The sequence below is a fragment of the Gopherus flavomarginatus genome, chromosome 5 (genome assembly GCF_025201925.1).
Source record: "Gopherus flavomarginatus isolate rGopFla2 chromosome 5, rGopFla2.mat.asm, whole genome shotgun sequence".
Lineage (NCBI taxonomy): Eukaryota > Metazoa > Chordata > Testudines > Testudinidae > Gopherus > Gopherus flavomarginatus.
In genome coordinates, this window is record NC_066621.1 from 144509683 (window position 1) to 144527883 (window position 18201).

The 18201-nt window shown below is 39.3% G+C and overlaps 1 protein-coding gene across 1 annotated transcript in view; it reads right to left on the reverse strand.

The window, feature by feature from the left end:
- BRF1 (BRF1 RNA polymerase III transcription initiation factor subunit) overlaps positions 1 to 18201 on the reverse strand; it is a 268924-nt gene that overhangs the window by 195529 nt on the left and 55194 nt on the right. Inside the window, exon 3 of the mRNA XM_050952602.1 lies at positions 8038 to 8211. Coding sequence (XP_050808559.1) covers positions 8038 to 8211 — 174 coding nt within the window. The remainder of the gene's footprint in view (positions 1 to 8037; positions 8212 to 18201) is intronic.

An 18201-nucleotide genomic window follows, 5' to 3' on the forward strand; every position in this document is an offset into this window, starting at 1 on the left:
AAAAAAGATGTGTTCTAACCTAGAGATAGCTAAAATGAGGTAAAATCCTAATGAAGACAAGGCAGTCTGTAGTTCTTACACAAGTTAGCATGTCAGGGTAGCCGTAAGCTCCTCCATAGTTTTTAACTCAAACAGCCTACCTGCATGAAAACTACAAACTGCCTTGCCTTCTCTAGGATTTTACCACATTGGTTAACAAGTTAAGAGGACACATTTTTTCCTCAGTGACAAGGTTGAAACTACTGCCCATAGGCACAGAAGAAAAAAGGACAGTGATGAAAAGGAAAATGGTATAAAATGGGTGAGGGAGAGAAAGTTTCCTGTCAAGTTCCGGAAGATGAGATAGAGTCAATGTTTGGATTTATGTTTTGTACGTGATAAAAGGCGTACATGTTTCAGTTATAATCTTCTACATTCCCATGTCATCTTGCTGAAAGTTATTCTTCTCTGATAAACTTATAATATGGAGGAGAAAATTCCTTATCACATGGAGAAAACAAATGTTATGCAGTCTTGGACACACTATATACATGTAAGATTACTCCTTCAGCGCAGTAAAAGAAAATCTGATTTTTCACTCTTATAGTTAAGATAATTGTGCCCATGCCAAATGTGCTTTCCAATATTAATACACAGTACGTGACAATATAAGATGCATGTATTCAAAGTGCACCAAACCCTCCTTAATCCAAAGTGCAGCTCAGAGCCACTCTGATTTTTCATCAATGTTTGTGCATAATAGGCTTAACATTTTATTTAAAAAGGATGACAGGACAGAGAAGAAGCCGAATAAATCTCAATTTTAATTAGTAGCCGCTAAGATTAAACTTTATTCTCAGTAATGTTTTGATACTTTCATACATCAAAGTAATTCTATGTGTAGCTCCCAAACTGGAAATATATTTTAAAATTAATGAATTCACTTACAACTGACCTAGGAAGGTGAAAGTTCTACAATTCATATTTTATCTCAAGGTGTTTAAAAGGTTTACAAGCTTGAATTAATATGCGTAATACACAAAATTCAAAGCACATATTACTTTGGTTAAATGTTTCAATATATTATTCCAATCAGCAAGTCAAAACAGAAAAGGCTATAGAAACAGTCTGCTGCAAAAGCTCGGTTGTGTAGGAAATCAAAATTCTGGTAACTTTTTCAACTCATTTCCCAAACCATTGAAACTAGGCCCAACACAGAAGTCATTCCTTTGCTCTCCACAAGAGAGGGACACTTGCCATATTTTTCTCCCATCGTCTGTGCTTACTGTAACTAAACTGACTGCAAGATTCAAAGGAGAGTTTCTATTTGTCTTCCAAGAAGGACGCAGATGTGAAAAGAAGATAAACAAATAGTGAAAAGGCTCTACTTGCAAGAATACTTGGCACGAAATTACAAAAACACTAAAATAATAAATTTAATAGCGTTGCCAACAGAATTTCTGGATGCAGTCAGTTATGCAAACAGTTCCTAGTAACAATCCTCTGAAGAAATCAGATTGCTGTCAGAAAGGTACTCTGGCAAATCTTCTAGACTTTATACTTCATAAAAATATATTACTTAAAGGAATCCATTAGACCACTTTCAAGCTTTGCTGAAAGTGTTTGCAACTTTTTAGCTTAAGTCTTAGTGAACTGCTGTAATAAATACAATATTTTTCTTTTATTAAATTAGAAACTTAAATAATGTTCTTATTGCATTCCAGTCTGATTTCTTCATTATTAATATGGAATGGTTCTGAGTTGCAGGTACATCAATGACATGTAATACTCAGATTTTCCTAAACAAATGTGAAAGTTGGATAATATTGCTCCCATGCTATGTGGTTGTTTTTTATAAGGAATATGAAAATGTGCTGGAAAAAAAACATTCAGATAAGACTTAAGAAAACAATGAAAGTAGAAGCATTCTTTTAGAAGATGACTAGCTAAAAGAGCGTGGCTGATTAAAGCACAAGTGTTCTGTGTTTCTGGAGCCACCAATTACAACTATGGAACAATATTTAAATATGTTTATGGGTGTTACTACAATGGATTTTACTGCCCCTGTTCTGTATGATTTCATATTATATAAAACAGATAACAGTATGAATTTGTTTTCAGAATTAATTCTCTCTCTCTATTGAAGAAATTAATGGTATTTTCTCATGTCAGCTCAGTACACTGCCTGTTATTAGTACTGTTATTCCCGGAATAACCCTGGGAGTCAGAGATTTAGCTCTTGCTAATAATAAGACCAACCTAATCATTTACTTTTTTACATAAAATTAAAGATTTTTAAATATTAAAAAGTATATTGAACTACATTTTAACACCCTGGCAAGGATCTATTTAAAGCCTACAGATATTAAAAATAAATCTAGGAGCTAATTATCAGGCAAGCTGAGCAGCCATTGAATTCAGTAGGTGTTATGGGTACTCAGCAAGGACATGCTGTGTCACATTCTTGGAAGGCAAGCTCTTCCAGGCAGGGACCATTTTTTGTTGTTTGTATAGTGCCCACACAACAGTTATTTGAACTCTGTTTAACTACACACTAACACAATACAAACAAATAATACCACCTCAGTTGTAAGGTGTGAATCCACAGCAGCTACAGAGATTTCAGTGAAGCTACTCTAGATTTCCCGTGGTGCACCAGAGAGCACAATCTGCTCCTTTGTTTGTAGTGTTTCCTCTTTACCAATCCAGACACTGTCGAGTTATTTTGTTCTTTGCTGGTAGAAAAAAGACTAACCATTGATGAGACTTATGTACACCGAAACCCTTGGTAACAAAGCCTATGTTTCTCAGCAGTAGTCAGGCCAGTAAACACCAATACTGTACTAGGAAAAGAATTGTTCACAAACCAAAAACACTACAACTGCATCCTGCACCCATAAAACGAAAAACAGTTCTGGAATAAAGTTACAAGAGAGGATTAATTTGACCTTCACTCCCTAGTATCTTCAAGGAGTGGGAAAAAGCAAAAACCAAAACACTGAAGCCAGATAAATCTGATCTCTCTGACAGTGCATTCACGACTACTGTTTTCCCTTAATTTGCTGCAGATATTTTATTCAATACCACATGATGGAAAATTCACATTTTCAGCCACCCAGATGCCATCATACTGCCAAAAAAAATCTTGGCCCAATTCTGTACCACTGGATCAATGACAATTTTGCCATTGGGATGGGAGCAGGACCCAGTCCATAATTTGAACCTTATACTGACAATACCAGGGCTCGGTGGCACCACAGAAGGGGAGTCCAAACCGTCACAACATGTCTATACTTATACCGCAACGGTGGCACCACAGAAGTGCTTTGGTATAGACACTACCTACGCTGATAGGAAGGGTTTTCCCATAGGCATAGGTAATCCATCTCCCCAAGAAGCGGTAGCTAGGACAACAGAAGAATTTTTCCGCTAACTCAGTGCTGTCCACCTGGGGTTAGGTTGGCATAGTTACATCTCTAATGGGTAGCGATTTTTCACACCAAGAGATATAGCCATGCCAATGTAAGTTCCCAGGGTAATTCAGCCCTGTGTCAGAGTTCTCACTACATGCAGCCAGAACTTGGTCAGGGCAGACATTGCTCCATCTGGTCTCATGGAACTTAATAGAAAAAGTGAACAGAAGCAGAAGATGCAGAACCCTCCCTCTCCTAGGAAGCTACGCTACCAGCAAGCTCTTTGGGGGCCAGAGCTACAACTGAAATATGGGACCTCCATAAGGAAAGGCTTGGGGTCAACTTTACTGCAGTGGGGAAAATCCCACCCCCAATCCACATCAACAGGACAACACAGGCATCTCCACAAGAGAATTCTTGCAGAGATTCACCATTAAGTCACCTCGTATAGTTAAAAGCTTCAGGAAGAGATAATGTGGGCCATATTTACTGTTCTATAATAGACTGGGATTTGTCTGTAACAAAGAACGTGTTTTTCTCAAGAAAAGTAATTTAATTTTAAAAATTGGAAGAGACATTACAAAACAAAAAGAAAACACCCCCACTTCATGTATCATCCACCCTACAAAAGTTATTCAAAAAACAGGAGGATGGAAATAGTAAACAAAACATTGCATCATTTGCAAAAGCTTTCGTGTACAACAAAAAGGATTACCAATTAAATGAAATATCCCTTGATTAAAACAAATTAATATTCCACCTGGAAAATACTATGCAAGCCTCTTTGCTTTTGAATGACCTCTGGGCCAAGTACAGATCACAGTATAACCAGTAAGTCAATCAAAAACCAAGTCTGACTCCTCCAAAGCTCTCTCCTGGGAACATTTGCAACAGTTAAAAAGCTCTTTGTTTCCATTCAACCCAATATGTAGGGGTGGAAAAGCTTTTCAAAACATTAAAGAGAAACAAGTGAGGTCTGTTACCGTTCCAAGAAGCAAATTAAGGTCTAAATTCTGAGACTGTCAAGCACCGGCAACTTCCATTAAAGTCAGTGGATGCTGGCTGTGCTCAGCACCCCTCAGGATTTGGTTCTAATGGCAGGATAACCAGTTTTTCCAGAATTCGCTGCTTTGGAACTTTTAAAACCATTACCGCCTTTTTGTCTATTTGTTATGTTATGTTTTTATAGCTCACGGCAATAATGTAAAAACATTTTAGAGGGATATTACAATACAAGTTCCTGCAAGCAGTTCATCTGAATGCTGCTGACGTACAGTTCCCAGGTTTAAGTAATAACTAGCAAGCCACTTTTCCTTTACAAATATTAGTATGGAGAAGGAATAATGTTAAAAAAAATTTTTTAAAGGGCCATAATCACTGTATTGAAGCTTTGCATATCCAGTGAGAAAAGAAATTCAAACACTGAAAAATGGAACAATGAATCAAGGTGATCTGGGATAAAATCTTACCCATTTTGATAAATTCACCCAGGAGCTACACAGAATAGTTTTCGTTTGGATTATTTCAAGTGTTATAGATTTGTTTGCCAAATTGTTACTTAAAAACTGCATCATACTACATGAATCTAAAAGTTACTCTAATTAACTAACTAAATAAGAAAGGAAAACGACATGTGTGGCATACCAAGGGAGAACTGGAATCTAGTCAGCTATAACTCACATTGTACCATTAGATCTGGCCTGGATTTTCCTAAAACGTCATCCCATAGGCTGGTTGATCACATATTTGTACAGAGATGATAGGTATATTATAGAAGATGTAAGCTAATAAGCAGACCATAAGAGAGATACACCGTCTTTTCCATCAACTTAAACCTAACATGGCCACAACTGAACTTTTCCTTTCCTCCCAAACTGACCCCACTCTCAATCTGTCATTGCTGACAACACCAACATGCACCTTGCCACTCAAACCCATAATTTGGTCCAGACTCCATCTCCCCTGACCATCACATCCAGGCTTTGTTCAAATCTTTGTTTCTTCCTTCTAATATTTCTAAGACACCACCTTCCTTGTGAAGGGAGTGTTGGGAAAGGGTTAATATGAGGCCAATTAACCCGCCTGCAAAATCTGGCAGATGGGGCAAGCCTAATTAGAAATAAAGCCCAGGGCTTGTTTCCATAAAAAGGTGAGTGAACCCAACTGAGGAAAGGAGACCGGGAGGAGACGAGGTAGAGAGTTCCCGTTCTCTGGGAAGCAGTATGTAAGATGACTGAGAAGGACAGTACGATAGAGCTAACAGGCTACTGCCCAGGTTAGCTGCAAGCCTGGCTAAGTGGAGCCAGGTGCCCTGGGGCGCTGTAGCCTGTACCCCTGAGTAAGGGAAGGAGGATTCCAGGCCCTGGGCTATGGGATTGATTGAGGCACAGAAGCCTCTACTTAGGTACGAAGACAGTATACAGTAGCAGAGACATGCCTGTGATGAGATGGTTGATCACTGAACCCACCTGGAATGAAGGTTTGGTTAGTATCCATTTCTGTAAATGACTCTGTGGGACAGAACTCTGCAAAGTGGTCTGTCTGGAAAGCCAGGACACTCCTGTGGCCGGAGTAGGCCAAAGGACAGTGAGGGAAACTGAGGCAAAGGTTGCTGCAGCACCACAGCCAGCCAGGAAGGGGTGTGTTGAGGTGGCAACTTTGCCACCCCCTCATATCTCTAACATTGTAACTTGCTCCCCATCTATCCTATCTAGCCCTCCCACAATCCCTCCACTTCTACATATGAAATTCAAGCTTCTCGGCCTTACCTTCTGAACCATTAGCAGCTTTTTTACTTCCAATATATCCATTCTATCCTCTCACCTCCTGCCCTCTAGGCACTGCTAACGACAATAGCCTTATCTGCCCATTTGTCCACGGTCTTCATCCAAGATAGTCAATGATGACTCAGGTGATTTTGGGTACCCAACTTCAAGATGGGTGTCCACCAATTTCTTTTAAAAAAAACACATACCTCTTTAAGGTGTCTGGAGGTGGGCAGACAAAAATTGAGGCACCCAGTGATCCATCACTTTTGAAAATCTTGCCTGGGTGCCTTCTTCCATGCCGCTCATATCAGCAGAATGCCCTCCCTGACCCAATCCCTAAAACCTTCCCCTCCAAATTAATCCTGAATAAATCTCTTCTTCAGTGATGACTATACGAAATTGGCAATATGACAATGGACAGATTAAATACAATTTGAAACCAACAATCTGTCCAAGGGAAATAAATCTAAAAAGGAATATAAATATTGCACATTTTGATGGTACCGCTCATCCCTCAGGCATCACATTTTGCCTGTCTGTGTGGGACTGTGCGTTTTTCGCCCCCGAGTTTTTATCAGTACTTTGTTAGTACATTGCCCTCTCCTGCTCCGTTCATCAGCTTCTTGTTCCTCCTAGCGTAAAGCTTCTGGGGGCATGGCTGCTTCTTATTATGCATTTATACAGTGCCAGACACAGTGTGCCCCTGACCTAAACTGGGACCACAAATATAATGGACCAAGAATAATCTACACTACCTTTACACGGACGTAATCTCAGAATTAGCAATATACGTATTTATGCCTTTTCCAAGGTGCATTACAAACGTTCAAATATTGAAGTTTCAAAACAAAAGGTTAGATATGGACGGGGAAAGCAGAGGGGAGAGAGGAGAGAAATAGTTAATTTTATGTACCAGTACCAGACTTTATTCTCAACTGCAAGTTGCTGTTTTTGAAACAAAAGAAGCTAATGGCTTGGCAAAAGGCAGACATTTTATACGCCAGAACCTGAACTCATTCTTTCAGAGCAGACCGTTCTGATCTGCAGAGTTTTTCAGTACTGTTGAACTCTTAGTATCACTTTAGTTACCGAATGAATGTTTACATAACAGATTAAAAAAACACCACATGGATAATTGAGCCATATGGCCACACACACTGCCACTTCTGAGGATCCAGATGTCATGGTAACCACAAGAGGAAAGAGTAGCGTGCGATGTTGAAGTAAAAAGACTGAGTTTGTCTATAGGGGCTTATTCACCCTTGCGTTTTATAGTGGATAACACATAGGAAGTTATCTTTATTTAAAGAAAAAACAGAGATAAATGTAGGTATTTGTGAAGTGTCAATCACTGCAGTGTATTTTGCACAGAACTTCATATCACAAATGGGAACACTTTCAAGATGGATGTTTTAAACTTGGCTATTTTTTGTTTTGTTTTCAAGTGCAATCATCAACAATTTGTTACACAGACAATTACAGCACTCAGCACTACAACATGCTTTCTTGCTTATCACAGCCATACTATTAACAATATTTTGTACTTCACCACCAAGAAAAATGTTAGCATCATCATTAGGTAGTTTCACTTCACAACTATAAAATATTACTTTTTCAAATGTCAGAAAAGGCTGAGAGAACACTTGCATCATTTTAATGAATGCTGGCTTTAAAGTGATAGTACTGAATCAAATTGGGACCCAAAGTTTAGGGATTTTTAACTAACCTAAGTCTAACAGGACGTTTAACTTTCTGAAAGTGGAATTTTATCAGCATCACAGGAACAGTGATTTTTCAAGTTTTCGAATATCTGAAGTGTTTTACCTACCGATCCAAAAAAATAACCACCTTTGTTTTGCTCAAAAGCGAAAGGATACGAGGCGTTCCTTCTGTTCTACACACCAAGTAGAGACATGCAGCAATTACATGAGTCATCTTTCTCCCACGGGTTAAGTGCTTGCTCACCGCCATCTTGAAAAAGTTAAAGGCAGTATCAAGACAATGCTGGTTGAGTTGCAACTGGTTTCCCAAGTGATTAATTTGACGTTTCCCTAAGAAAAGAGAGAGAAAAAACTCTTAAAACAATTTTGTAATTAATTCACTTTTTAACAAAGGACCAAACTTAAGAAAACCTTTGCTTAGGAATTCAAATTACTTGGCATTTTGTTGCAGAAGAATGTCTTTGAATAAAACACAGAAAGACTAAGGTGGCATATAATACAGTAAGTTATTTTCAACACAGAACAATTTCTTAAATCTTGTAGCTCCACAGAGATTATGCCTTACATTTTCAAATGTGCCCACTATTTTTGGGCACTCAATTTGAGACAGTTAGACTGATTTTCAGAGGGGACCCAGCATCCCACTGAAGTCAACCAGAGTCTTGGTGCTCAGCATCTCTGGAGGAAAGAAAAAAAATCAGGGCCTAGATTTCAATTTGGGCAGAACTGAGGCAACCACACTAGTAAACATCAAAAACTGAGAGCCATCCTTCTTTGTTTGGATGAGATAGCATCCAAAGTGTGCTAAACACTTTTCCAAACACCACTTTAATTGCGAAGAAATTATACATTTTGTGGCAATGCACCCAAAACCGATGAAGTATGTGGTTCCCTTAACAACATACCAAAACCACAAGGAAAGGAACTTATGGGGCTTATCTCAAAGCTTATTCATGATTGTCAGAACTTTCTTCCTCTGAACATATTCAGAGAAGAGGCTTCATTTAAGGTTTGGCTGCCAGACTATGTTGATTCAGGAAAACAAATGTACATGTCTTCTAAGGTGAAGGCACTTTAGATGAGTCATGACAGGAAGTGATACAGCTGCTAAGACAGATATGGAAAGCAAGGTCCAGCCCTCTCTCAAAACTCTAGCTATGGGGAACCATGCCAAGAAGAGAATGTGAAGCTGGCTTGGTGGAAAAGATGGGAGAAGTCATGATGAAAAGTATTGGTTTCACTAACGTAATCAATGGGTCAGGCAGTAACACACACAAAAAAACAACACTTTAGTTCAATACACCAGAGAGATGTTTCCATTACGTGTTCTTACAGGAAACATGAATCTGTTAATTTCACAGAAATGTTACAAACTTGTAAACATATTTGATGAGGTAAGTATAAAATTTTCCATGTGGCTTATCCAGAGTTTTTCAGTTAAGGCAACAGAACAGTGACAACATCATAATTGTCACAAAAATAACATCTGTAAATCTTTACTTTGTAGCACCTACTAATCAGGCCCTTCCTACATAAGCACCACTAACAATACGTTAAGGGACGTGCATAGTATCTGAAAAACCTTCAAGTCAACAAAAAAATTCTGACTTGGTTCCTGTAAAGACACTCCCAGAAATCTAAAGGTTCAGTGTAACTCATCCCAGGCAGAAAGTTGCACACAGCATAGAGAACCACAGAACTAGGTCAACCTCACCTCTGCACAAATAGGAGTTATGTTCACTCATCAACCCATAGCTGTTCTGGGCAATTTTGCCTCATCCCATTTGTGTATTAGACAGGAAGCAAGACATCACGCACACAACTTTCAAACAAGGGAGATAAAAGTTTTGAAGGGAACGGAGGACAGATTTCATCTTCAAAGTTTTTTCAGAGATCTATTAAATAAGCTATTTGGGGCTGATCCAAAGCCCACTGAAATTAATGGGAGTTTTTCCAAGAATTTCAGGTCCTTGGTAGCCAAAAAAATTTCAAATATATAGTCTTCTCCCAAAATTAATCTGCTGGCTTACATCTCCTCTCTTCCCCTCCATTGTATTTTCTCCATAGCCTGCACCCTTCCAACAAAACATCCTCTATTTCTACCAGAGACTTCTCGTTCCTCCTTGTTTCCATCTTGCCCTTTTATTCAGGGATCCGCTTTAAACGCCTCCCATTCTACAAGCCCATCATAATCAACAAGCTTGCTTGTGTCTAAGAATTGCATATGACTCCCTCTGAAAAACACCGATGCCTGAAGTAGTCCCAAGAGACAATTATTTAGGTGCTCCTCTTCTCCAGGAGCTGAGTGCAATGCCTCTATGAAGCTCCATGCCCAGGTTGATACTGGGGCAATTAAGAAATAAAAATATATTGGAGACCCAATAATATTATTAATATTAATATTGTTAGATAAGAAAATGCAGCAACTGTATAAGAGAGTGTTTGGAGTGTGCAAGACACTGATCTGGAAAGACAACCCATTTGGGAAAGGTGATCTTTCACTGAGCACTCTATTCAATAATCTTTGTGGGTCTACTGGAAGATTTAATTCTACGTGCTAGCATTTCTTCAGACTGCTTTTGCACATTTTGTTTTTAGTCCACAACACAGGAAAGCAAAATGCTAGAGCGAGAATATTGCAGTACTACAATCCACCATCAAAAGGACTGATTTCACTCAATGTAGAAAACCTAGAACAAGGAGGAGAATCTTGGAGAGTGGCTACAACTCTTTATGCTTGAGATGCCCTTGCCCCCACCTATAGCACTGGAGGTGGAAGTGTTCATCTGTTTACATTCTGATCAAGCCCTCAAACATGTATTAACATTTTGCAATCAGTTTCCTATTTCATTATAGACAACAAGAGATAAGTCATCTTCAATGAAAAACAAAACACCTTATACCCACAAAACTAGTAAATTCCATTTCCCTGGTAAACATCATATGAGGCTGATATAATTTAAAGCAGTTTGGGAACATGATTGTTTCTGGTTAATTTATCAACAGCATGAAGTTCACAGTTACCACCAAGCAAGTAAAAAAAATTCAGACTCTCCATCTAACTTGCACTTCATTTCAAAGAGGTGGCTTGATGTTTTCTTGGCCTCGCTGTTTACATGCAAGGACTCTGCCAACTTATGCAATAAGTTAGTTCACCCCTGCCCTTCAATGCCACTTCTTTGGACAGTATTTCCCAAAACACTAACTGCCAAATCCAACAGCTTTAATGGTAGGAAAATAAATTAAAACCACACCGAAATTGGGCCCATTCTCTACACAGGTCTTTAATCACGACAATCACACTGATCAATGCAGTTCTTTCCCTCGCTTTCTGTATGGGTTGTGCCCATTTTAAACTTTAGTTTCAGTTAAGATGGGGCACGACAGTCAGCAATTAGACTTCTAGATTCTTATAAGGGAACACAAAGCATCTTGTATTTTTTTAGCTCCTTCCTATATGCCAAGACTGAAGCATCTTCACTTAAAAGATAACTATCAAGAACAAACCTTAACTATTAAATCTTGTTGTTGCCCTAATACGCCAGTGCAGACTATCGTGTTTTGCCTATCTTCCGTTCCATTCTGTCTACCTCACCAGTCTGATAACTTCCAGGGCTGTAACATGTAACTCTGAACTTGATTTGTTACTAATACTATAGCAATTCTAACTTTTCACTTCTGAAAGGCAGGTGCCTGTAACCACCTAACTAGGGCATAAGAAAAGAATCTGCTGGTAACAAATTGTCTATTCCATGCCCTCATTGCCACAAGCACAAACAAATGAAGTATGAGTAGCAATTCGTCAGTGGATAAATATATATGGAGGGGAAGACAGGAAAAGACATCCAGTGAAGCCAAAATAAATACTTTCTAGACCTTCAACAGTAAACTAAACTCAGTTCTTAATACCACAGTAAATAATTGGTTGGAAAAAGGAGGATAAATACACTACCTCCTTGAGGACTCGTTGCCTGAAGGCTGAGTAAAGGCATAAACTGGCTATAGGGCTTTATAAAAATATGCAGACACTCCCTGGTGGTTCTCCTTACCCTAAGATGCTGCTACAGCTTTAGTGGAGTGGGTTACGATTTTATAAGGACAACGTACTCAATTCTTCGTAGGACTGGTAAATACACAATTTAAACCCCATAAGCAGGCCTATGAAGGCGGTTACAAAAAATCTGAGCTTGATGCGAAGTTGAAACAGGAGCTAGTGGATTCAAAGAGGGGGTGGAGATGTTCTGAATGACAGGCAAAGATGCTCAGTGGTTTGAGCATTGGCCTGATAAATCCATGGTTCTGAGCTCAATCCCTGAGGGGGCCATTTAGGGAACTGGGGTAAAAATCTGCCTGGGGAGTGGTCCTGCTTTGAGCAGGGGGTTGGACTAGAGGACTTCCTGAGGTTTCTTCCAACCTTGATATTCTATGATTCTATGCTACTGGCATCATTTTCTATGGACTGGAGGTAGAAAATATGGATGTCCAGAAGGCCTTAAGAGGAGTAATTACAGCAGATGATGAGAGGAGGACCTGGTACAAGAATTTTCAGCATTTGAAATAAAAGGACAGACTGTAGAAATGATGCAGAGAAATGGAAGGACTTAAGACACTGCCTTGGTATGTGGGACAAGGAACGGGGAGGAGTCAAAGACAACTCCCAGGATATGAATTTGAGTGCTGGGGAGGAAGGTGGTTGATGGTGAGGGTAGAAAAGCAGTTTGATTTTGGTCACACTGAGATTTAACAGAACTTGTTAGCTCCATTTTTTTTTAAATATTCATTAATTTATTTTGACAGTGGTGTAGAAAAAATAAAGGGAGAGAAAGAGGACACTGAAGGAGAAAGAGAGAAAGGAAAAAATGGAGTGGTGCACAGTGTGTGGACTGTGAGGAAAAGAGGGAGGAGGTTGGATGATACAATCAAGAAGTAGATGGAAAAGAACATCCAGAGTTCAAATGGTAAAAAGCAGCCTAACACTGACATCTAAGTGCTGCAAAGGGGGAGAGAGTGAGACCCATCCCTGGGACCTCTTCCTGCTTCACTGCTGCATCTCCCAACCCTTGGTGGGGAAATCCCTGCTACTTCTATGTCTTGACGCTCTGCTGATGCTGTTTACTCAAATTAAGCTGTGTTAATCAGAATTTGTAAATTCAATTGTAAAATGTTGATTGATTGCTCTATAATTCAAACTAATTTAGGTTGTTCAAGATTAATTCTGAAAGCACATTTTTAATAGAAGTTGTGTTGTCTGTTATTTTTTCACACAAGAAGATTCTACTTCTGAGATAAAATTAATACGTGTTTAATCCTTAAACAGTTGAAAGGCTGTCTTGCTCGTGAGAAGTGTGAACACACATTTATCTTTAATGAAAGGTATTCCTCAGCTATCTGGCATTAAAGGATTAGAAAGAAAAAATTGCTCCAAGCACTTCAAGACAGAGCTATTGATCATAACAATGCATTGTTCTTCACTCCTATCAAAGGATATTTATGCTCGGTTTTAATCTCTCTGTTTTGTTTGGACAGTGTTTTTACATCAAATCACATTTATATTCACATTTTTAAATGGTACAATTATTCTGAGTGATTTCTACAATGCAGGTCTACCATTTATAAGTCAGTTGTTACCCTTCCCACAACAGATGGCACATTACAGCCGATCTGCACACTTACTCCATCACCCATCTACGTCACTTCTAGATTGTATTAGTCAGAGGAGATTTGCTTATGACTAGTGATCTCACAGTTTTAGAAAGGATTCCTTTTTCCCGTGATTTTAAAGATATTTTTCAGCCATACCAAAAATGTCAGAACTTGCTCTACAGAAGCTATAAACCACACTGCAGTTAACAAAAAATAAATTTCATAAATCAGAAAACTGAAGAAAATTCAAAGTTACAGCTCACTGCCCATAGATAATTTTCCCAGGCAAGTGCCATCAACTTCTGCAGAATTTGAACTTCTGTTTCATAATAAACACTAAAAGCTACGTTTCTCTGTTATGTAAAACTTTTCAATATAAACCGAGTACAAACTGATGCAGTGGGGTCTGTCTGCTAGCAGTCAGATCCAGTGACTCTGTAGATGGTAAGAGGTTTTCTAAACCGCGGCAGAGTGAAAACAAACAAGAGCCTTGTCAGCTTTCAGTGTTCGTCAGAATCCTGTGGGCATCAGTGAAACTGAAAAGAATCCTGTTAATTACATTCTGCAGCAGCTTGGGAAACCAGGAACAGTAGCAGATGAGCCAGGCATTGGAGTTATACAAAGAGGAACTACAAACGGATGCTGGAGAAGGGATAGAGCAACAAAAACATGCCCCATTGCAGCAGCTATATAGTTGAGACAGAGATAGACATACATGCCGTATCTCAGCAGCCATGAGCCTAGAGGGAAAAGAGTAACAGCTACCCCTCCAATCAAGCTCACAGAAACCATGAGTCTTCAGATTTATCAGATACTTACTAGATGGAGGCTGATATGAAAGATGAAGAAGCCTCTAAGCAGGATCCAGGGAAAAACACCCTGGCACATAAGAATGGCCATCCTGGATCAGACCAATGGTCCAGTATCTTGTCTCTGACAGTGGACAGTGCTTCAGAGAGAGTGAACAGAACAGGGCGTCTAGCCCAGTATCCTGTCTTCTGACAGTGGCAAGTGCCAGATACTTCAGAGTGAATGAACAGAATGAGGTAATTATCAAGTGATCCATCCCATCATCCGGCCCCAGCTTCTGGCAGTCAGAGGTGTAGGGATGCCCAGGGCATAGGGTTGCATCCCTGACCATCTTGGTTAATATCCACTGATATGTCTATCCTCCGCGAACTGATCTAATTCTTTTTGAATGAGAGTCAGTGTGATGCACTTGCAAAAAAAGGTTAATATTCTGTGGTGTATTAACAGGAGTGTCATACGTAAGGCACAGGAGGTAATGGTCCCACTCTACTCAGCACGGTGAGGGTTGAGCTGGAATACTGTATCCAGTTCTGGGTGCCACACTTTAAGAAAGATGTGGACTAACTAGAGGGAGTCCAGAGAAAAGCAACAAAAATAATAAAACCTTTAGAAAATCTGACCTACTAGGAAAGGTTTAAAAAGTGAGCATGTTTAAGTCTTAAGAAAAGAAAACTGAGGGGGAATCTGATAGTCTTCAAATATGTTAAGGGCTGTTATAAAGAGGATGTTATTCTCCATGTCCACTGAAGGTAGGACAAGTAGTAGTGGGCTTAATCTGCAGCAAGGGTGATCTACATTAGATATTAGGAAAAGTTTTCTAATGATAGTAAAGCTCTGAAATAGGCTTCCAAAAGAGGTTGTGGAATCCCAATCATTGAAAGTTCTTACGAACAAGTTAGACAAACACCTGTTAGGGATGGGTCTAGGTTTAATTGGTCCTGCTTCAGTGCAGGGGGCTAAACATAATGACTGAAAGGCTCCTTCCAAACCTACATTTCTATGATTCTAAGATAAGGTGAGTGAAGAGGCAAAAAACATGATGGGGGGGGGGAATAAATTGTTGAGAAGAAGAAAAGACAGTTACTGAAAACTGCACAAGAAGAGATAAACATTATCGACAATGGAAAGGGAAAAAAAGTGAAGGGAAGCCAGGAAGGAAAAGGAGGTATAACAAAAGTAAGGTGTCTAAAGTTTAATACAGATTTGAAACATTTCATATATAAAAGATGATTGACAGCAGTGCCCAGCTGTTCTATTCCTTCACACAGAAGAGGGCTGGTGCCACAAAACTTGGTCCTGAAGGTAGATGGTGTCAGGTAATTTTTCTTGAAGCCCTAATTAAAGAATTAAACTCTGTCCTTAATTAAATCACCTTCCAACTGGATATTGCAGTTACAGATGTTACATATGAATTTCACTACATGTAGACAAAAGAAAAAGTTAACGACTGAGCTTCAGCCTCCACATTTAAATTTCCGTTCTTTTAACTGTTAGTCTTAGACTAAAAATAAATTCAAGCTAAATTGCAATGAGACTTGGCAGTAAAATGACGTGAATCAGTGATGTTTGTTAGAGGGCTTATTCCTTCACTCTCACACTTCCCTGGTCCTTCTCACAAGAACAGAGAACAACAATACCTGAAGTCCAAAGGTGCAAACAATTTGATGTTTATTGGGGTGAACTTCCAGCAAGCTTAAATCCAAGTTCCTTTTTCCTTATTTTGAAATCCCAACTTACTTCCTGTTTGTCCCTAATTTATACAGTAATATTTTCAGCTATACTTTAACCAATCATTCTACTAAAATTTACCTAACCAATCCTAATGTATTGTAACATGATTAGCTAACCAATTATATCTCACCACCTTAATTAGTTTACACCCAGCAAAATTAATTATATGGCAGACAGAAACAATTACAGAACCAGAGACTATGCAAATAAACATACAAAACAATACAGAAGCGAGGATTTCACAATTACATCTATATAGACATAAGGGTTTTACAAGTACATCTATACAGACACAAGGGTTCTCCAGCTGTGTCTATTGATAAGTGAGTTCTTACCAGACAGAAAACTATCAAACTAAATTTCCTTTTACATGTTCTAGGCTCTTCCCTTTCTCTGGAGGTGATAGATAAGGTCACCTTCCTAACAGCCCCAGATTGCCTTTTTTCAATATGACTAAACAGGGCCTCAGACTGTTTCAGTGAGAGAAGGCCCTTACACAGATAGGCAACGATTTGATTCATTTATACTTCTATAACTAGCTAAGTGATAAGAATACACAGGCCAGGCAGGCTTGAATATCTATATCCTAACAATGTTATTTATCAAACCAGTCTTGAATGCTATCTGTTGCTGCTTTGAAATGAAAATTTGCGCTTAAAGAGTGCGTCACATATTTCAGCAGAATTACCATTCCAAAATTTCTTCAGATTTTCAGACTGCCCAAGTAAAGATTTCTTAAAATGTAATATGAAACCTATGTACTTCAAGATGGCTGGTGTGCCCCTGACAGAAAATAGTGTTAGCACATTTATATGGGTAATGTCTGTCTGAATATGAAAATACATTTAATCCTTGCCATTCATTTGAATCTACTTTGGGAGGGAGGATTTCTTTATTCTTCCCTTACAGTCCTAATCTAGCTAACAAAAACAGAAAAACAAACATAAGAACATAAAAACGACCATACTGGGTCAGACCAAAGGTCCATCTAGCCCAGTATCCTGTCTTCCGACAGTGGCAAATGCCAGGTGCCCCAGAGGGAATGAACAGAACAGGTAATCATGAAGTGATACATCCCGTCACCCATTCCCAGCTTCTGGCAAACAGAGGCTAGGGACACCAGCCTTCCCATCCTGGCTAATAGCCATTGATGGACCTATCCTCCATGAACTTTTCTAGTTCTTTTTTGAACCCTGTTATAGTCTTGGCCTTCACAACATCCTCTGACAAAGAGTTCCACAGGCTGACTGTGTGTTGTGTGAAGAAATACTTCGTTTGTTTTAAACCTGTTGCCTATTAATTTCATTTGGTGACCCCAAGTTCTTGTGTTATGAGAAGGAGTAAATAACACTTACTTATTTACTTTCTCCACACCAGTCATGATTTTATAGACCTCTATGCTATCCCCCCGTAGTAATCTGTTTTCCAAGATGAAAAGCCCCAATCTTATTCATCTCTCCTCATACAGAAGCTGTTCTATACCCCTAATCATTCTGGTTGCCCTTTTCTGAACCTTTTCCAACTCCAATATCTTTTCTGAGATGGGGCAACCAAATCTGCATGCAGTGTTCAAGATGTGGGTATATGATATTGCCTTTATATAAATCCATGGTATTTCCTGTTTTATTATCTATCCCTTTCTTAATAATTCCCAACACTGTTAGCCTTTTTGACTGCCACTGCCTCTGATGTTGTCAGAGAACTATACACAATGACTCCAAGATCTCTCTCGAGTGGTAACAGCAAATTTAGACCCCATCATTTTATGTGTATCATTGGGATTATGTTTTCCAATGTGCATTACTTTGCATTTATCAACACTGAATTTCATCTGCCATTCTGTTGCCCAGTCACCCAGTTTTGAGAGATCTTTTTGTAGCGCTTCACAGTCTGCTTTGGACTTAACTATCTTGAGTAGTTTAGTATCATCCTCAAGCTGCTGCCAGGGAGCAGGGTCTGGGACTTTCCCAGCTCTGGCGCTCCAACTGGGGGCTTGCCCCACTCTATACGTGCTGTGGCTCCATACAGCTCCCAGAAGCAGCGGCATGTCCTCCCTCCAGCTCCTATGGGTAGGGGCAGCCAGGGGGCTTTGCACACTGCCCCCTCCCCAAGCGCTGCCCCCGCAGCTCCTTTTGG